The sequence below is a fragment of the Thalassophryne amazonica genome, chromosome 1 (genome assembly GCF_902500255.1).
Source record: "Thalassophryne amazonica chromosome 1, fThaAma1.1, whole genome shotgun sequence".
Taxonomy (NCBI): domain Eukaryota; kingdom Metazoa; phylum Chordata; class Actinopteri; order Batrachoidiformes; family Batrachoididae; genus Thalassophryne; species Thalassophryne amazonica.
The window spans coordinates 160,587,862-160,602,580 of record NC_047103.1 but is presented as its reverse complement, the minus strand read 5'-3'; the positions used below and the strand labels follow the sequence as shown (position 1 = coordinate 160,602,580).

Here is a 14,719-nt window from a genome sequence, read left to right as displayed (position 1 = left end):
TGTAGTCTTTAATATGATTGGAGCATTTTTATATTTTAACCTCTGTGAAATTCTTCAGTTGACCCCTACATGGCCACCTACTGAAAATTCAAGTGGCCTGTCAGTTTTTTCAAAAGAGCAATGTCTAAGAAGAATTTGTGCTAGATTTGGTGCTTGTATCACCATTTGAAGGATTCCTCTGTAAATATTCTGTTATCTGCTGCACTATCTAGGTTGTGTATGCTTTGAAACGCCTCTGTTTTCCATGTTCCACACGCAGTGAAAATCAGACTGTTCTAAGGGAACTTTATTTTGAAAGTTCTGACAGGATGTCTTAATGGTTGTTGTTCGTAACTTGACGATGGCTCGACGGCCACCAGATGGAATTCAGCACTAGCTTCACAACAGATTCTTCACATTTTAAATTGTGTCGCACACATTTTTAGCTGACTTTCGTGTTAACCAACAGCACTGGCGTCACCATAACAATCTCGTCTCTGAGGCTTGAGCGGGTTTGGACATTTAAAGAACATCGAACAAAGCTGTTGTTGCTGTAAGTAGCTCCGCTCGCCCTTCACTTTGGTTGCAATGTTTAAACGTTAATAATGTTGATAAGATGGACCTCTGCTGTGCCCATCTCGGTGTTGATTTATGAAATGATGCTGTAATTCGTGTTGGGAGTCTGTCAAACAGAAATAAGGGAGAGTTTAGCCGGAGGCGACAGGGGTGTAACCTGGTACAATCACATTATCTGGGACTGTTTTTGCGGCCTTATCGGCCTTTTTACGTGACCACAATATGTGTTAAATAGTCCACTCCCGTTAACACTGCTGTGCACTGCAGGTTTAAATGTCCCAAGAGTAAAACCTCCCCACAATGTATGCGTTTTGGGTTTTTTTGTTTTTTGTTTTTAACCCCCCTTCCCATCCCTGGTGTTACTTTAGGTCATCAGTCAAGCCACCGTGAAACAATAGAGATCTTGCTCAAAGCTTTCAACATAAAACTGTCCATAAGCTTTCTTCATTGACTTCTTCCTTTTTGTCGGTCTGTCTGTAAATTATCGGTCATAATATTTATTTGTTTGTTTGTTTATTGATTGGTTTTGGGACTAGGAACAATTTATTCTTTTGAGTTGTGTATTTTATCTATCAATATTGGTGGTCTCTGTTAGTACTTGATTTAGATATGTGATAAAAAAAAATTAAAGTTAAAGGAATTGTAACAGAAATGGTGTGGTTGGAAAGAGCCTATAGAGACCTTCAAAATGGTGTTTAAATATTTGTTCAGTCACATATGAAGAAAGATATGAGCATTTGAAGGTCGGAAGATCTTGGTAACTTTCGTCTGTGTGCTTAACCCCTTAACGCCCGAATTTATATAGCTGTATATAAAAAAAGTTTTGTGTGTGTTTTTGCCTTTAAGTAGTTGGTAAATAATGTTGAGATTATTCATTTCACTTTTGCACAAAAACTAGATAGTAATATTGGGTATTCTGGTAATGACTTTGTTATAATGTTATAATAATAATGATGGTATGTTGCAAATTTGCGACAACAGGCATACAGGTCAATTTGGTAAGTTGCATATTTGAGTCAGAGATTATAGCATATATGCGACGATGGGCGTTAAGGGGTTAAGGGAAAAGCTGTGACTGGTGTCTCATTGTTTACATTTCAAAATGATGGTACTCCATCAAACCTAATTATTATCTCATTTAAATGTGTGATTTGCAAAGATCTGCCATATAAACGCTGTTTTCTGACAGTAGTTGCCAAGCTATTTGCCAGGCTATTTCACCATGTCCGCTGTCTTGCAGACTTGACATCGGTGTTGCGGATAAAAAAAAAAAATGCATGCTAACGCTGTGATCATCGCCAAACTTCACAGCAAAGTACATAATCATGTGAATTAAATGTTCTGTATTATTTGAAAACCGATCTTACTCACTTTTACAAGTGAATGTTATCGATGCAATTTTCCAATTCCATTTTTCATGGAATTTCCTAACCTACTCGTCACAGAAATACCGTTTGAAAACGAGGTTGCAGGGGGAGATTTCATCTACGTCAACAAATAGGGAGATTCTCGGTTGTCAAAAAATAAACGCATTCCTCAAAGTGCGAACTCAGCACTACTGCCTGGAAAGTCTCGCAAGCCAGAAGCAGCTGATACGTTTAAAACGATGGACTCCATATTTGGGTCATATGCACGTGCCTACTTGATTGGTTTCACTCCAATCATATATACATGTGTGTATGTTCCACGCATTTTGCAAATCTAAGATATTTCAGAATGGGACCTGGACCATATCAGTATTGTGCTACTCTACCTGAGACTTGGAAGGGTGCAAAGTTGTGGTTCTTTAAGCAGAAGAATTGTTAAAATTTCCAAATGCTTTATGTCTTCTTCTTGTGGCTGCTTCTGTTAGTGGTTGCCACAGCTGATGAACCATTTCCATCTCATCCTGTCCTCTGCATTTTCCTTTGTTACATCAACCACCTGCATGTCCTCCCTCATCACATCCATAAACCTCCTATTTGACCTCCCTCTTCTCCTCCTGCCTGGTGACTCCATCCATAACATTGTACTCCATATACCCTGGGTCTATCATTTGTACATGTTCAAACCATCTCAGTCTTGCCTGTCTGACTTTGTCTCCATACTGTCCTACCTGTGCTGTCCCTCTGTTCATTCCTAATCATGTCCATCCTTGTCACTCCCAGAGAAAATCGCCGCATCTTCAGCTCTGCCTCCTGTCTTTTTGTTGTTGCCACCATCTTTAAGTCGTTCAACATAGCTAGTCTCACTATTGTCTTGTAAACATTCCCCTTCACTCTTGCAAATATTCTGTCACAAATCACTCTTTCCACCTTTCTCCACCAACTCCACATCCTCATCTGTACAAAGTGCTTTTCCATTCTTAATCCTCTTCATCTTTACTAATGTCTTGCTTTTCCTAATTTACCCTTGCCACATCATCCAGCCTCTCATTTTCTTCATTCATCAGCACCTCAAAATATACCCTCCACATTTTCAACACACTCTTCTTACTTGTCAGCACATTACCATCTGCATCCTTTGTCACTCTAACCTGCTGCACATCCTTTCCAGCATGGTCCCTTTGCCTGGCCAGTTGGTACAAGTCTTTTTCTTCTTCCTTAGTGTCTTAATGTACAGCTCACTGTTTTAATCCTAACCCTAAACCACTTCAGATAAAAGAATTTGCAATGTTGGTGGACAGCTGAGACAGGTTTAGAGTCTCATTTTGATAAAAATAACAGTCATGTTTAGGGGTAAAATGAAATTCCACTTTCCCTGGATCGCACACTGTACAAATATGAAGGCAGTGTTGGGCCTTCTGATTTCTTCAGTTGTGCTGAACGTCCCACAGTGTTTTTTAACTGGCTAATGCTTTTTTTCATTTTATTGGGTGATGTAACAATTAACTGATACAAATCTAAAATTGATTTTAACAGATATGATCACATAAATACACAAACCCCTGAATCACTCAAAATATTCTATGAACGAATCAATGGCTCAGTTTTTAATGTTATAAATGGCTTGAGTTAATCCTGTTTCACTATGTCTGTATCTTCAAACTCATAAAAATTTAAAAGCTGGCTGTAGCAAGGCTTATCAGGGGATTGTTAATTTTGTGAGGTAAAAACAAAATCATCAAGTCTAATAGTGATCCGCAGCATAACAGATTAATGTCCCTGTTGCAACTTGCTTTGGTTCACCATTTGTTAACACTAACCTCCTGACTCAGAAAGGGAAATTTATGCTGTGCTAACAGTTGACTACTTCTTCTGCTCTTCTTCCATGCTGTGCTTTGTGGTGCTGCCCCCAGTGGTGAACAAAGTCGAGCAGAGACAGCGTCAACCATAGTTAAAACCTGAAGAAGGGCACTAGCTTTACTTGAAATATGTGTTAGAAGGTAAACAATGCCACTTTTAGCTTATTCTCATTTATCATGGAAAATGAATGTCTGCAAATCTCAACGAAAGGCTCCATAATAAAAAATGCTGCATCATAGTCAGTGTATCTAAATAGGTATTGAGAGACACACACAGCTTATAATGACAAATATATTCTTAATTATTTTGTTACAGGGTTGTCATTTATTAATGAAATTTCCTTTCTCCTGTTTTCAGATATAACAAGTTGCTTATTTTATTTGCAAGAAGTTGTTTTGTCAAATATGATACACTTATTATAATAATCTTTATAGTTCCTTTTATTTCAATTTTTTTTTATGTGACGTGGAAAATGGACCGTCACTGGCAGAAGTAGAATTTTGATTCCTTTGAAAACACTGATAGAATTGGACATGTGATGAAGACACGTGTTGCATGTTGTTAGTTACATGACATTTTGCACATAAAAGTACCTTTGACTCCTTTAAATTATTGTCTTTTGTGGAGAGAGTCTCTGAAATTTTCACAAAACTGGAAAATATCTAGTTGTTAATATGTGGTCAGCTGCCCTGTATGAAAGCTGGTAACCAGAGAAAAGATGGAACTTTTCTCATGAAGCAAGAACCGAGCAGGCTGAGAAAGAAGAACATTATGACAGGAATGGATGGGGAGAGATCGAGTGAGTTAAATGGACAAAAATGGGTGGATAAAGAGGGGAGTGGCAGAGGAGGACAGCTACTGGGTGGATGGAGAGGAATGAAGGTGGGAGGGAGGGTAAAAGGAAGAAGTAACGCCCTTATGTTGCCTGTTGAGGATTAGCAGTCACAAGTTCTGTGTTTGTTCCTGAGTTCTGAGTTCTTTGATTCTTTAAACGCCCACACAGTCATGGAATTCTCCAAATTCTGTGTAATTATTTGCAATCCCTGTTATGGAAGCTCAAGGACACGTGTGTGTGCATGTTCAAATGCTCTTTCTTTAAGCAAAATTTGGTACAGAAAAGGTGTGATTTACCTCACACGAGTCCAAATTTGAAGTATTCATTCTCCTTCCATCATAAATTTACAGATGTCCACAGAGGGTTCTGGCAGTTTTTTTTTAATCCCCTGCTGGCCAAAGGCCCGAAGGGGGATGATGTTGTGGTGATTTCTGTCCATCTCTCCCTCCCTCTGTCCCAAAAAGGGTATAAGTGTTGTGAAATAAACTCTTTTCACATTTTTAGGAGGAATTTTGTGAAACTTGGTTAAGTCCTTTTAGGTTGGTAATATGCATATTATCACCTCGTTCCATTTGAGCCCATTTTACCAGATTTATGGCCCCTTGGTCATTCCATGTCAAGTCAAAGAATATTTGAGGGGCCTCACACACTTAGTCTCAGATTTTCTTTAAATTCTAATCAATTATTCCCAGACTATTCAGAAGAACAGATCTGAAGTTTGAGGCCTGTAGGCCAAGTAGTTTCTGAGATATGGCCTCAAACCTCAGATTTGTTCTTCTGAATAGTCTGGGAATATTTGATTAAAATTTGAAGAAAATCTGAGACAAAGTGCGTGAGACCCTTGTTGAATTGACATGGAATGACCCCCCTGATTAATAAATCTAGACTTCAGTTTCATGAGTGGGTGGCTGCGTTCTGAAATCAACTCCCCTCACATTTTTAAGAGGAATTTCAGGAAATTTGGTACAATTCCTTGTTATAGGTTGGTAATACACATATTGTGATATTGTACAAGATTGACACATTATGGCAGAGTTATGGGTCTTGATTAACAAACCCAGACACTGCCAGTTTCACAAGTTTGTGTCTGCATTCTGAAATCAACTATCACATACCTTGAAATGTTAACAGAATGTATCAAGCACTTGTACCAAAGCAGCATTTGCCAGTGGGGGGGATATTGTGCTCTGAGCACTCTTGTTGTTGTTTGTTTGTTTGTTTTTACCCACATGTGAAAAGGATATTTAGCTTATGTTATTAGTAGCATGCTAGCAACATGTCATTCCCATAGTAGCAGAAGTACCGAATAAGATCATAGAAAAGTTGAGGCCTGACCGGGTGTTTAGGACCAGATGATTTCTCACAGGAACACAGTTCTTTACATTCATTCATCCCAAACTTTAGTTTACCAGTTCAGTCAGTGACATTTCCTGTTTGAATGAATGTCAGTCTGATTTCTCGTTTGGTCATCTGTTTTAGGTTCATAGGTCACGTTTACTGTAGTAAGTCCAATGTAGGTCTTAAGGCCTATTGTTTCTTGTGCATGTCCCTGGATTCTGTAGCATGAAGCAGATGGGATTCTATGACTCCCCCGGATGTGTTACCACTCCATTGCAGGACTCATCCTCGGTCAAGGCTGGTACCCATTTACAACCGGATTGACTGGGACAGGTGTGTCCTTGTCATAATCCACTGAACAACCTTCAGTGTAGAGTTCAACAAAAAAAGCTGTGCAGCTGAAAAGTTGCAGTATTTGACATGTACTGAACCGCGGGACTGTGTACTGTTAAAGAAAAGTGAGGTCTGCAACACTATGAATTATGTTATCATGTTCAGATGTTTTGTTTTTAATGTTGGTACGCAAAGTGCATCATAAAAACTTCATGCTGCAGAAATTGTAGGTTGTGAAGTCGTGTTGCATAGTACAAGTGATTAGAGCCCAAACGATATGGATTTTTTGAGGCCGATAATGATATTTGGATGAAGAAAAAAAAAAAGCAGATAATCGATAAATCAGCTGATTTGCCGATAGCTGATAAATTAGCCAATTTTTTTTTTTTTTTTTTTTTAAATGAATAAAATGTTCTTTTTTGGACCCAAAAAAGGTATGAGCTAAAAGCTGAAGCTTTGTCGTCATATTGATTAACTTTATAAAAATTTTCAAGTTAAAAAAAAATGCAAAAATGCAATTGGAGCAGTTTGGGGGCTATTCAGATGGGACAGTTGGTAAGATATCACTCCTGAAAACGATCTTTGCCATATCACGTGAGGTAAATCTGCCCTACGATTGGATTTTGGAAAACCATGTGACAGAGAACCAATTCCGATTGGACACTCACATTGCGCACATCGTCACACATCTTCTATGAGGAGTACCAAGATGGCCGACGGTGGATCGAAAGTCCGTGGAGTTAACTTTTCAGCAAAAAAAAAGTATGTTTCCATCTCATATCATTAAAAAGTTATTTACAATTTAGTAAAGCTTGGTCCCAGCCGTCGGCCTCAGAGGGTTCAAGGCGAATGGCAGTAATTCACAGAACCCTTCCGGATGACCTGTGAATCTGAATGTTTCAACCTCTTAGCAGTAAACGAAAGTTTTTCATGCTAGAAATAAGGTCTACACAACGTGGGATTAATAAAAAGCGTAACCGACGCAATGAAGCACATTTGACGCATTACTACATAAACTGAGTTAATCAAACTGAGTTGAACTGAAACGGGAGAAATGTGGAGTGAATACAATCGCAAAGTTATTACAAACAACATCCTTATAAACTTACTTGTTTGCTTTTGTCAGCCGATCAGTGCAGTGTGACGGCGAACTACGGGGTCCGGTGATGAACACATTTAAGCAGGGGTATAAGCAGCTCTCAGTTGAATGGAGTCAGAGCTCCATCTACTGGACAAATGGTGCAAGGACATTTTACATTGCTGACACAAACATTATTTCAGTAACTGTTCTGTTTATGAGAATTATTGGCAAAATTTCGGCCAATAGTGAGTACTTTGAAAAGGGCTTATATCGGCCGATATATCGGTCGGGCTCTACAAGTGATATTATTCTATCTTTTTAAGTTTGTGTAAGTCTTTTGCTCTAAACCTGAGAGGAATGTACAGATGTACAATCAATGAATAAACGAGAATGAGTGGAGTCGGACTTTTTGCAGCGAGGGTTTTATTTACTTTTACTTACTTTAGGTTCACAGCTAAATTATATGTTTTTGAGCTGTGGGTAGCCTGATTGCTCATTATTCACTGAAACAGGAAGTCAAACACTGATTAAAAGTTGAAGCTGAGGGCGGAAATAAAACTAATAAAACAACAAGACGCTTCTACAAAAACCGTAACAATGCTGACCACTGTGTAAAATGTGATACTGTAAACATTCAGAGCTGTGGGAGGGCTCAGAAGTAGGAGTAGGCATAGTACGGCTCTTGGGGACTAGCAAGTGGCATCAAATTTCAAATGATAAAATTAGTGCTGATGTTATATCCTGTGCGTACTTCCTGATTCGCTTAGAAATGCCCTGTTATCAGAACTAAAGATGGTCCAACCTCTTTCACTGTTTGGTAATTTAATTTTCGGACACAAATTTGTTAAAAAATAATGAATAAAGCTTTAATTGTTCAAACTGACTTGCATGATGAAGTTATTTAACGTGTATCAGTTAAATACGAATGAGGATTGAATAGGAACAAAGAACTTGATGGTTATGTTCGGTTGGAATGTATTTTTACTTTTAGATATTTAAATTGCCTTCACGAGGGTCAGACTTTGAGGCCTGCTGAGTTCACACTTGTTACATGTCAAACCAATAGTTAGGCAAACGGAATACTGTTGTAACCTGTGGTACATTTATTGGCACTTTCTTAAGCGTTGATGCCCAAACACATTGTGGTATTCCGACAGCACCGTGGTGAGCTACAAGCCAACTCCTCATATATTATAAAAATAAAACAAAACAAGAAATGAATGAAGCTGTCCGTGTTTTCCAGTTAGGAAAAGCCCCAGGTCTCCATGGCTTTAGTTAAGAATTTTTCAAACAATTTAGGTCACTGTTGATGAAGCCTTTACTGAATATGTTTAATCATTCTCTTGAAACAGGAGCTCTTCCAAAAACACTTACAGAAGCAAACATTAGCTTGATTCTTAAGAAGGATAAACCAGGGGATGAATGTTCATCCATTAGCTTGTTGAACACAGACTTTAAGCTCCTATCTAAATCTTTGGCTTTAAGGCTGGAAAAAATCCTTCCCCATATTATTACGATGATCAAACGGGGTTTATTACTGCAAGGAACTCCTGTAATAATGTTAAAAGATTACTTAATAATGACGCAGTCACACGGTACTTAACAAAGGGCAATGAAGCCTAAATGAAACAAGAAATCTGGACTTTCGTTGGCATTGTTTAACCTTCGTGCAGCTTCGTTCCTGCAGCTGGCGCTTTGTCCGAATTTTTAAACTGTCGAAAAATTTGAATGAATGCCGCCAAAAACCTCAATTTGTCAGTATTTCGTTTTGCTGTTGATCTTAATGGCTTCTTATCGTTTGCTTAGTTTTTTAGCATTTAGTTCGACTTCGTTCGACCAGCTGAATGTTGAGTGCAGAAGCCGGTTTGTGAGCGGTGCTGCTGCGTTCATGGACCGTCGGAAATTACATGGCAAACTCAGCCTGTGTGCTTCTAATTTTTTTTTTTTTTTTTATTTGGATTGGGGGGGGGGGGGGTCAGCTTCAGTGGGTTCTGGGACCTTATATAGGCCAGAATTAATCTTTTGTGTCGATACAATGAATTATTTTGCCAAAAGTAAAATGAAAACCATGCTCCTGCCACAAGCAACTGCTGAATTTGAAACAAAAAAGTCATGTAATTTCCGACGGTACTTGAATGCAGCAGCAGTAGCAGCAATCGCCTCCTGCGTGCGCTTATTATTATTTTTTATTAAATATAAATAATTTTTTATAAATATAATAATAATGTGAGTGTATGAAGGACAATCCAGCCCTTCTGCACATGTGGCAACAGGTAGATGATTCAGATGATTATATAAAGAGCTGTTCTGGAAGGCAGAATTCACGTTGTGGATCAGCTGCAACACATGGGGAGTCAGTGCGCGGTGTTCACACGGACTGATCAATTTACTGCTCTGATTATATATTCAATTATATTAGCGTGTGTGGTTAGTGTGGTGGTGTTTTTTTTTCTTTGTTTTTGTATTGTAAAAATGAGGCGTCATATGAATGTTGAGCAAGTGCTTCAGGTTTTTTTTTGTTTTTTTTTTTAATTGGAGCAAGACGGCGCATGCAGCACATCATGATGAAGGAGATGATAACTCTTTTGTTCTGGATGAGCGACCAGAGCAGGTGGATCCACTGACGTGTGCACAGATCTCCACAGTGGGTCGGATCGCACACTTCTGTTTGCAGCTGCGCTACAGAGCTCCGTCCCAGCGCCGAGTCCTGGGAAGCAGAGCAGAATGCAGACACACACTGCCCCAGCAGTGGTCCCAGACGCAGTTCGTTTAAAGCGTCAAGATCAATGTTAGCTTCGGTTTTGTTTTGTTCCTTTTGCGCTCTTGATTTGCAGGCTATTCGGTGATGGGGAAAAGTCAAAAGCTCATTCGTCTACCTTTTCTCGATTATTTGTGACTTTTTTACTTTTTTCTCGTCATTCAGGAATCATTGTATGCCGTGTGACCGGGCCATAATCTACCTCAAACACATTTTTTTTTTAGGTTCCTGCAAGTTAGAAGTTTCATTCAGAATCACACTGGGAGTACATTCACTTCAAGACTTGTCTGTGTAACGAAGACTGTCCATCAAAAACTGTTAACGATAAAAGTGATTGCTTTCTTCGTACAATACTCATCTCTGTCATTCAGTGATGATTCATTTGTTTTTGTCAAAATTGTTGTAGGTGTTTAGAATATTCTTTTGTGTTTTCAAAACGTTTTGCACATTTATATCCATATAGTATTTTTTAAAAAGCAAACTACAAAGATTTGTATTGTAGGGTTTTTTTTTTTTAACTATGTGGTCCGAACATTAAACCAGTCAGACTGTCATGGTTTGTGTGAACATTGATGGACTAAGGTCTGCAGTTACTCATGCGGACGAGTGACGACTTTGGAATGTGTCTCTGAAGTGCTACAGGAATCCTGAAGCACACAAAAGCCACATTTTGTTTTTCTTCTCTCAGCAGCTTTTTGTATCATTCCAATCAGATGAAAGAAGAGTAGAAGTGTAGAAATCCACCCATTCCAGGAATTCTTTATGACTGATGGACTACTACTTACATGACTTAGGAGGAGTTCTGAGTGCTGGCTTTTATCCATATTATTTTATGCCTTAAATTTGTCTATTAAATGCAGTTACTGAGTGCAAAATTTCTACATGACAATATTTTTGGTAGGTTGGGAAAAAAGGTAACAACTGAAGCACATAGTTGAAAAAGTGAAAAATAATTCCCAGCTGGGCACCGCGGTCTTGTTTGAACCCCTGCATGATATCATGGGATTTGACCACTTCTGGGGACAGCCTGCACAAACACAGCATCACTTCTAACGGAAAAATGGTGTATTGTTTTGTTTTCGGCTGCAGTCACCGAAGCAATCGCGAAAAGTGCTTTTTTTTTTCCGGTTCCCAGTGGAGACAGGAAGATGAGACAAATGGGAGAGGTTATGTTGGTACTTTTTAGCGAGATTTAATGTGAATAATGACACTGGGGATAACAAGTTCATCATATGCTCTTTCATTTAACCCCTTTATTGCACACCCTCAGACAAGACTACTGGTGGTCATTTATCAATATAATTTCAGTTCTGCTATTTTTAGATATGAGAAGTTGCTTCTTTTATTTGCAAAAAATTGTTTTTGTCAAATATACTTATTTATTTTTTTAAAAATCTTTCATTAAACCTAAAGCATGTTTTAAACTATTTCAACCATAATTGCCTCATTTAAACTGGATTAATTTTAAAACCTCTGAAACAGACACTGTTCAATGTCAAAGGCAGACTTGTGCAAAGTAACTTTAAACCACTTTAAAATTTGGCTGAAAACCAACTTCAACTGATTTTAATCTGATCAAAACCCATTTAAACAGGATAAATTTGGAATTAACTCTCTCATTAAATTACACTCAACAAAAATATAAACGCAACACTTTTGGTTTTGCTCCCATTTTGTATGAGATTAACTCAACGATCTAAAACTTTTTCCACATACACAATATCACCATTTCCCTAAAATACTGTGCACAAACCAGTCTAAATCTGTGATAGTGAGCACTTCTCCTTTGCTGAGATAATCCATCCCACCTCACAGGTGTGCCATATCAAGATGCTGATTAGACACCATGATTAGTGCACAGGTGTGCCTTAGACTGCCCACAATAAAAGGCCACTCTGAAAGGTGCAGTTTTATCACACAGCACAATGCCACAGATGTCGCAAGATTTGAGGGAGCGTGCAATTGGCATGCTGACAGCAGGAATGTCAACCGGAACTGTTGCGCGTGTATTGAATGTTCATTTCTCTACCATAAGCCGTCTCCAAAGGCGTTTCAGAGAATTTGGCAGTACATCCAACCAGCCTCACAACCGCAGACCACATGTAACCACACCAGCCCAGGACCTCCACATCCAGCATGTTCACCTCCAAGATCGTCTGAGACCAGCCACTCGGACAGCTGCTGGAACAATCGGTTTGCATAACCAAAGAATTTCTGCACAAACTGTCAGAAACTGTCTCAGGGAAGCTCATCTGCATGCTCGTCGTCCTCATCGGGGTCTCGACCTGACTCCAGTTCGTCGTCGTAACCGATTTGAGTGGGCAAATGCTCACATTCGCTGCTGTTTGGCACTTTGGAGAGGTGTTCTCTTCACGGATGATGCGAAGGAGATGTGTTGCACTGCATGAGGCAAATGGTGGTCACACCAGATACTGACTGGTATCCCCCCCCAATAAAACAAAACTGCACCTTTCAGAGTGGCCTTTTATTGTGGGCAGTCTAAGGCACACCTGTGCACTAATCATGGTGTCTAATCAGCATCTTGATATGGCACACCTGTGAGGTGGGATGGATTATCTCAGCAAAGGAGAAGTGCTCACTATCACAGATTTAGACTGGTTTGTGAACAATATTTGAGGGAAATGGTGATATTGTGTATGTGGAAAAAGTTTTAGATCTTTGAGTTCATCTCATACAAAATGGGAGCAAAACCAAAAGTGTTGCATTTATATTTTTGTTGAGTGTATAAGGTTTTGAATAATCAGGTCCCATCTTATCTTAGGGACCTCATAGTACCATATCACCCCAATAGAGCGCTTCGCTCTCAGACTGCAGGCTTACTTGTAGTTCCTAGGATTTTAAGAGTAGAATGTGATATTAAACAAATATGTAGGACTGCTTTTTTTGCATTTACGCAATATCTCTAAAATGAGAAAGGTCTTGTCTCAGAGTGATGCTGAAAAACTAATTCATGCATTTATTTCCTCTAGGCTGGACTATTGTAATTCATTATTATCAGGTTGTCCTAAAAGTTCCCTAAAAAGCCTTCAGTTAATTCAAAATGCTGCAGCTAGAGTGCTAACCGGGACTAGAAGGAGAGAGCATATCTCACCCATATTGGCCTCTCTTCATTGGCTTCCTGTTAATTCTAGAATAGAATTTAAAATTCTTCTTCTTACTTATAAGGTTTTGAATAATCAGGTCCCATCTTATCTTAGGGACCTCATAGTACCATATCACCCCAATAGAGCGCTTCGCTCTGACTGCAGGCTTACTTGTAGTTCCTAGGGTTTGTAAGAGTAGAATGGGAGGCAGAGCCTTCAGCTTTCAGGCTCCTCTCCTGTGGAACCAGCTCCCAATTCAGATCAGGGAGACAGACACCCTCTTTACTTTTAAGATTAGGCTTAAAACTTTCCTTTTTGAAGACATTTTAATTGTATTTGTAAAATTAAGTGATTCAGCATCAAACTATGTTCGGTTCAACTCTGAACAATTGACAAAAAACAAAACTGTACTGACTCCTGAAACAAAAAACTGCAACCAGTTAAATGCAGTCACTTTATTTACCATTTTAACCAGTTAGAATTGACCATTTTTCTTAGAGAAGTGTACTTGTCTGATCATTAGTAAAAGTTTTTTTTTATATATAAACTATTACATTTTTACAAAGTGGTGTCTTTATTAAAAAGAAAATGCAGAACATTTTTTGAAAAGCTGAAATCAGTTAAAGTTGAAGATTTTTCTTTGAGAATTTAATAATACTTTTCTGGATCATGTACACACAGTGTGACAGTGAAGCTATGTTTTATTTTTTCCAAAAATACTTAATCTTTAAAAATGTTATAGAAAACACTCATTAGTTTACCAAAGCAGTGTTTTTAAAGGTACTAATGTTGTGCACCAAAAGGCCAGAAATACAAAACACATTGATTATAAAAAGCATAAATTATTTATGAAAATTGGTACCAGTTTGTTAATCTCTTATTAAAATTAATAACTGTGTTTATAGTGATATATGAATCGATTAAATCCTGTCCAAGGTTTAAGTGCACCCCAGTTCAGAGCTGGGTAGTCTGTGTCCTCACACACTTTGTATGCATTTCATCACTCAGGTCCCAAGGTGAGTGCGTCGCCATCATGCCTCTGTTTGGAAAAAACCCTAAGAGTCCGGCGGATATCGTCAAGACCCTGAAGGAAAACCTGGCTATCCTGGTCAAACACGATAAGAAGACAGACAAGGTAGGAATGATAGAAGCATGTCTGTAAGTATTTCAGGTGCAATACCTACTGGACCTGTCATTTCCGAAAAGACTTGTAGTGTACAGCTGACAAATGAACTCTCTCACGTGTGTCTTTGGTATGAGTCTTTTCCTTTGCTTGCTCTTCAGGCATCTGAAGAGGTGTCAAAGTGTTTGGTGTCCATGAAGGAGATCCTGTATGGGAGCAACGATAAGGAGCCTCACACGGAGACTGTGGCCCAGCTGGCACAGGAGCTGTATGTCAGCGGGCTGCTGATAGCGTTGGTAGAAAACCTCCAGCTCATAGACTTTGAGGTAAAGAGATGGAGGGAGACAACTGAAAATCATAGCTTTTTT

The 14,719-nt window shown here is 38.8% G+C and overlaps 1 protein-coding gene across 1 annotated transcript in view; it reads left to right on the top strand.

Moving 5' to 3' along the window:
* The first annotated feature begins 318 nt into the window (after positions 1-318).
* Positions 319-14,719, top strand: part of cab39l (calcium binding protein 39-like) — a 34,447-nt gene continuing 20,046 nt past the window's right edge. Inside the window, exons 1-3 of the mRNA XM_034177705.1 lie at positions 319-532; positions 14,237-14,363; positions 14,513-14,677. Of these exons, the coding sequence (XP_034033596.1) occupies positions 14,262-14,363; positions 14,513-14,677 (267 nt within the window). The 5' untranslated portion in view covers positions 319-532; positions 14,237-14,261. The remainder of the gene's footprint in view (positions 533-14,236; positions 14,364-14,512; positions 14,678-14,719) is intronic.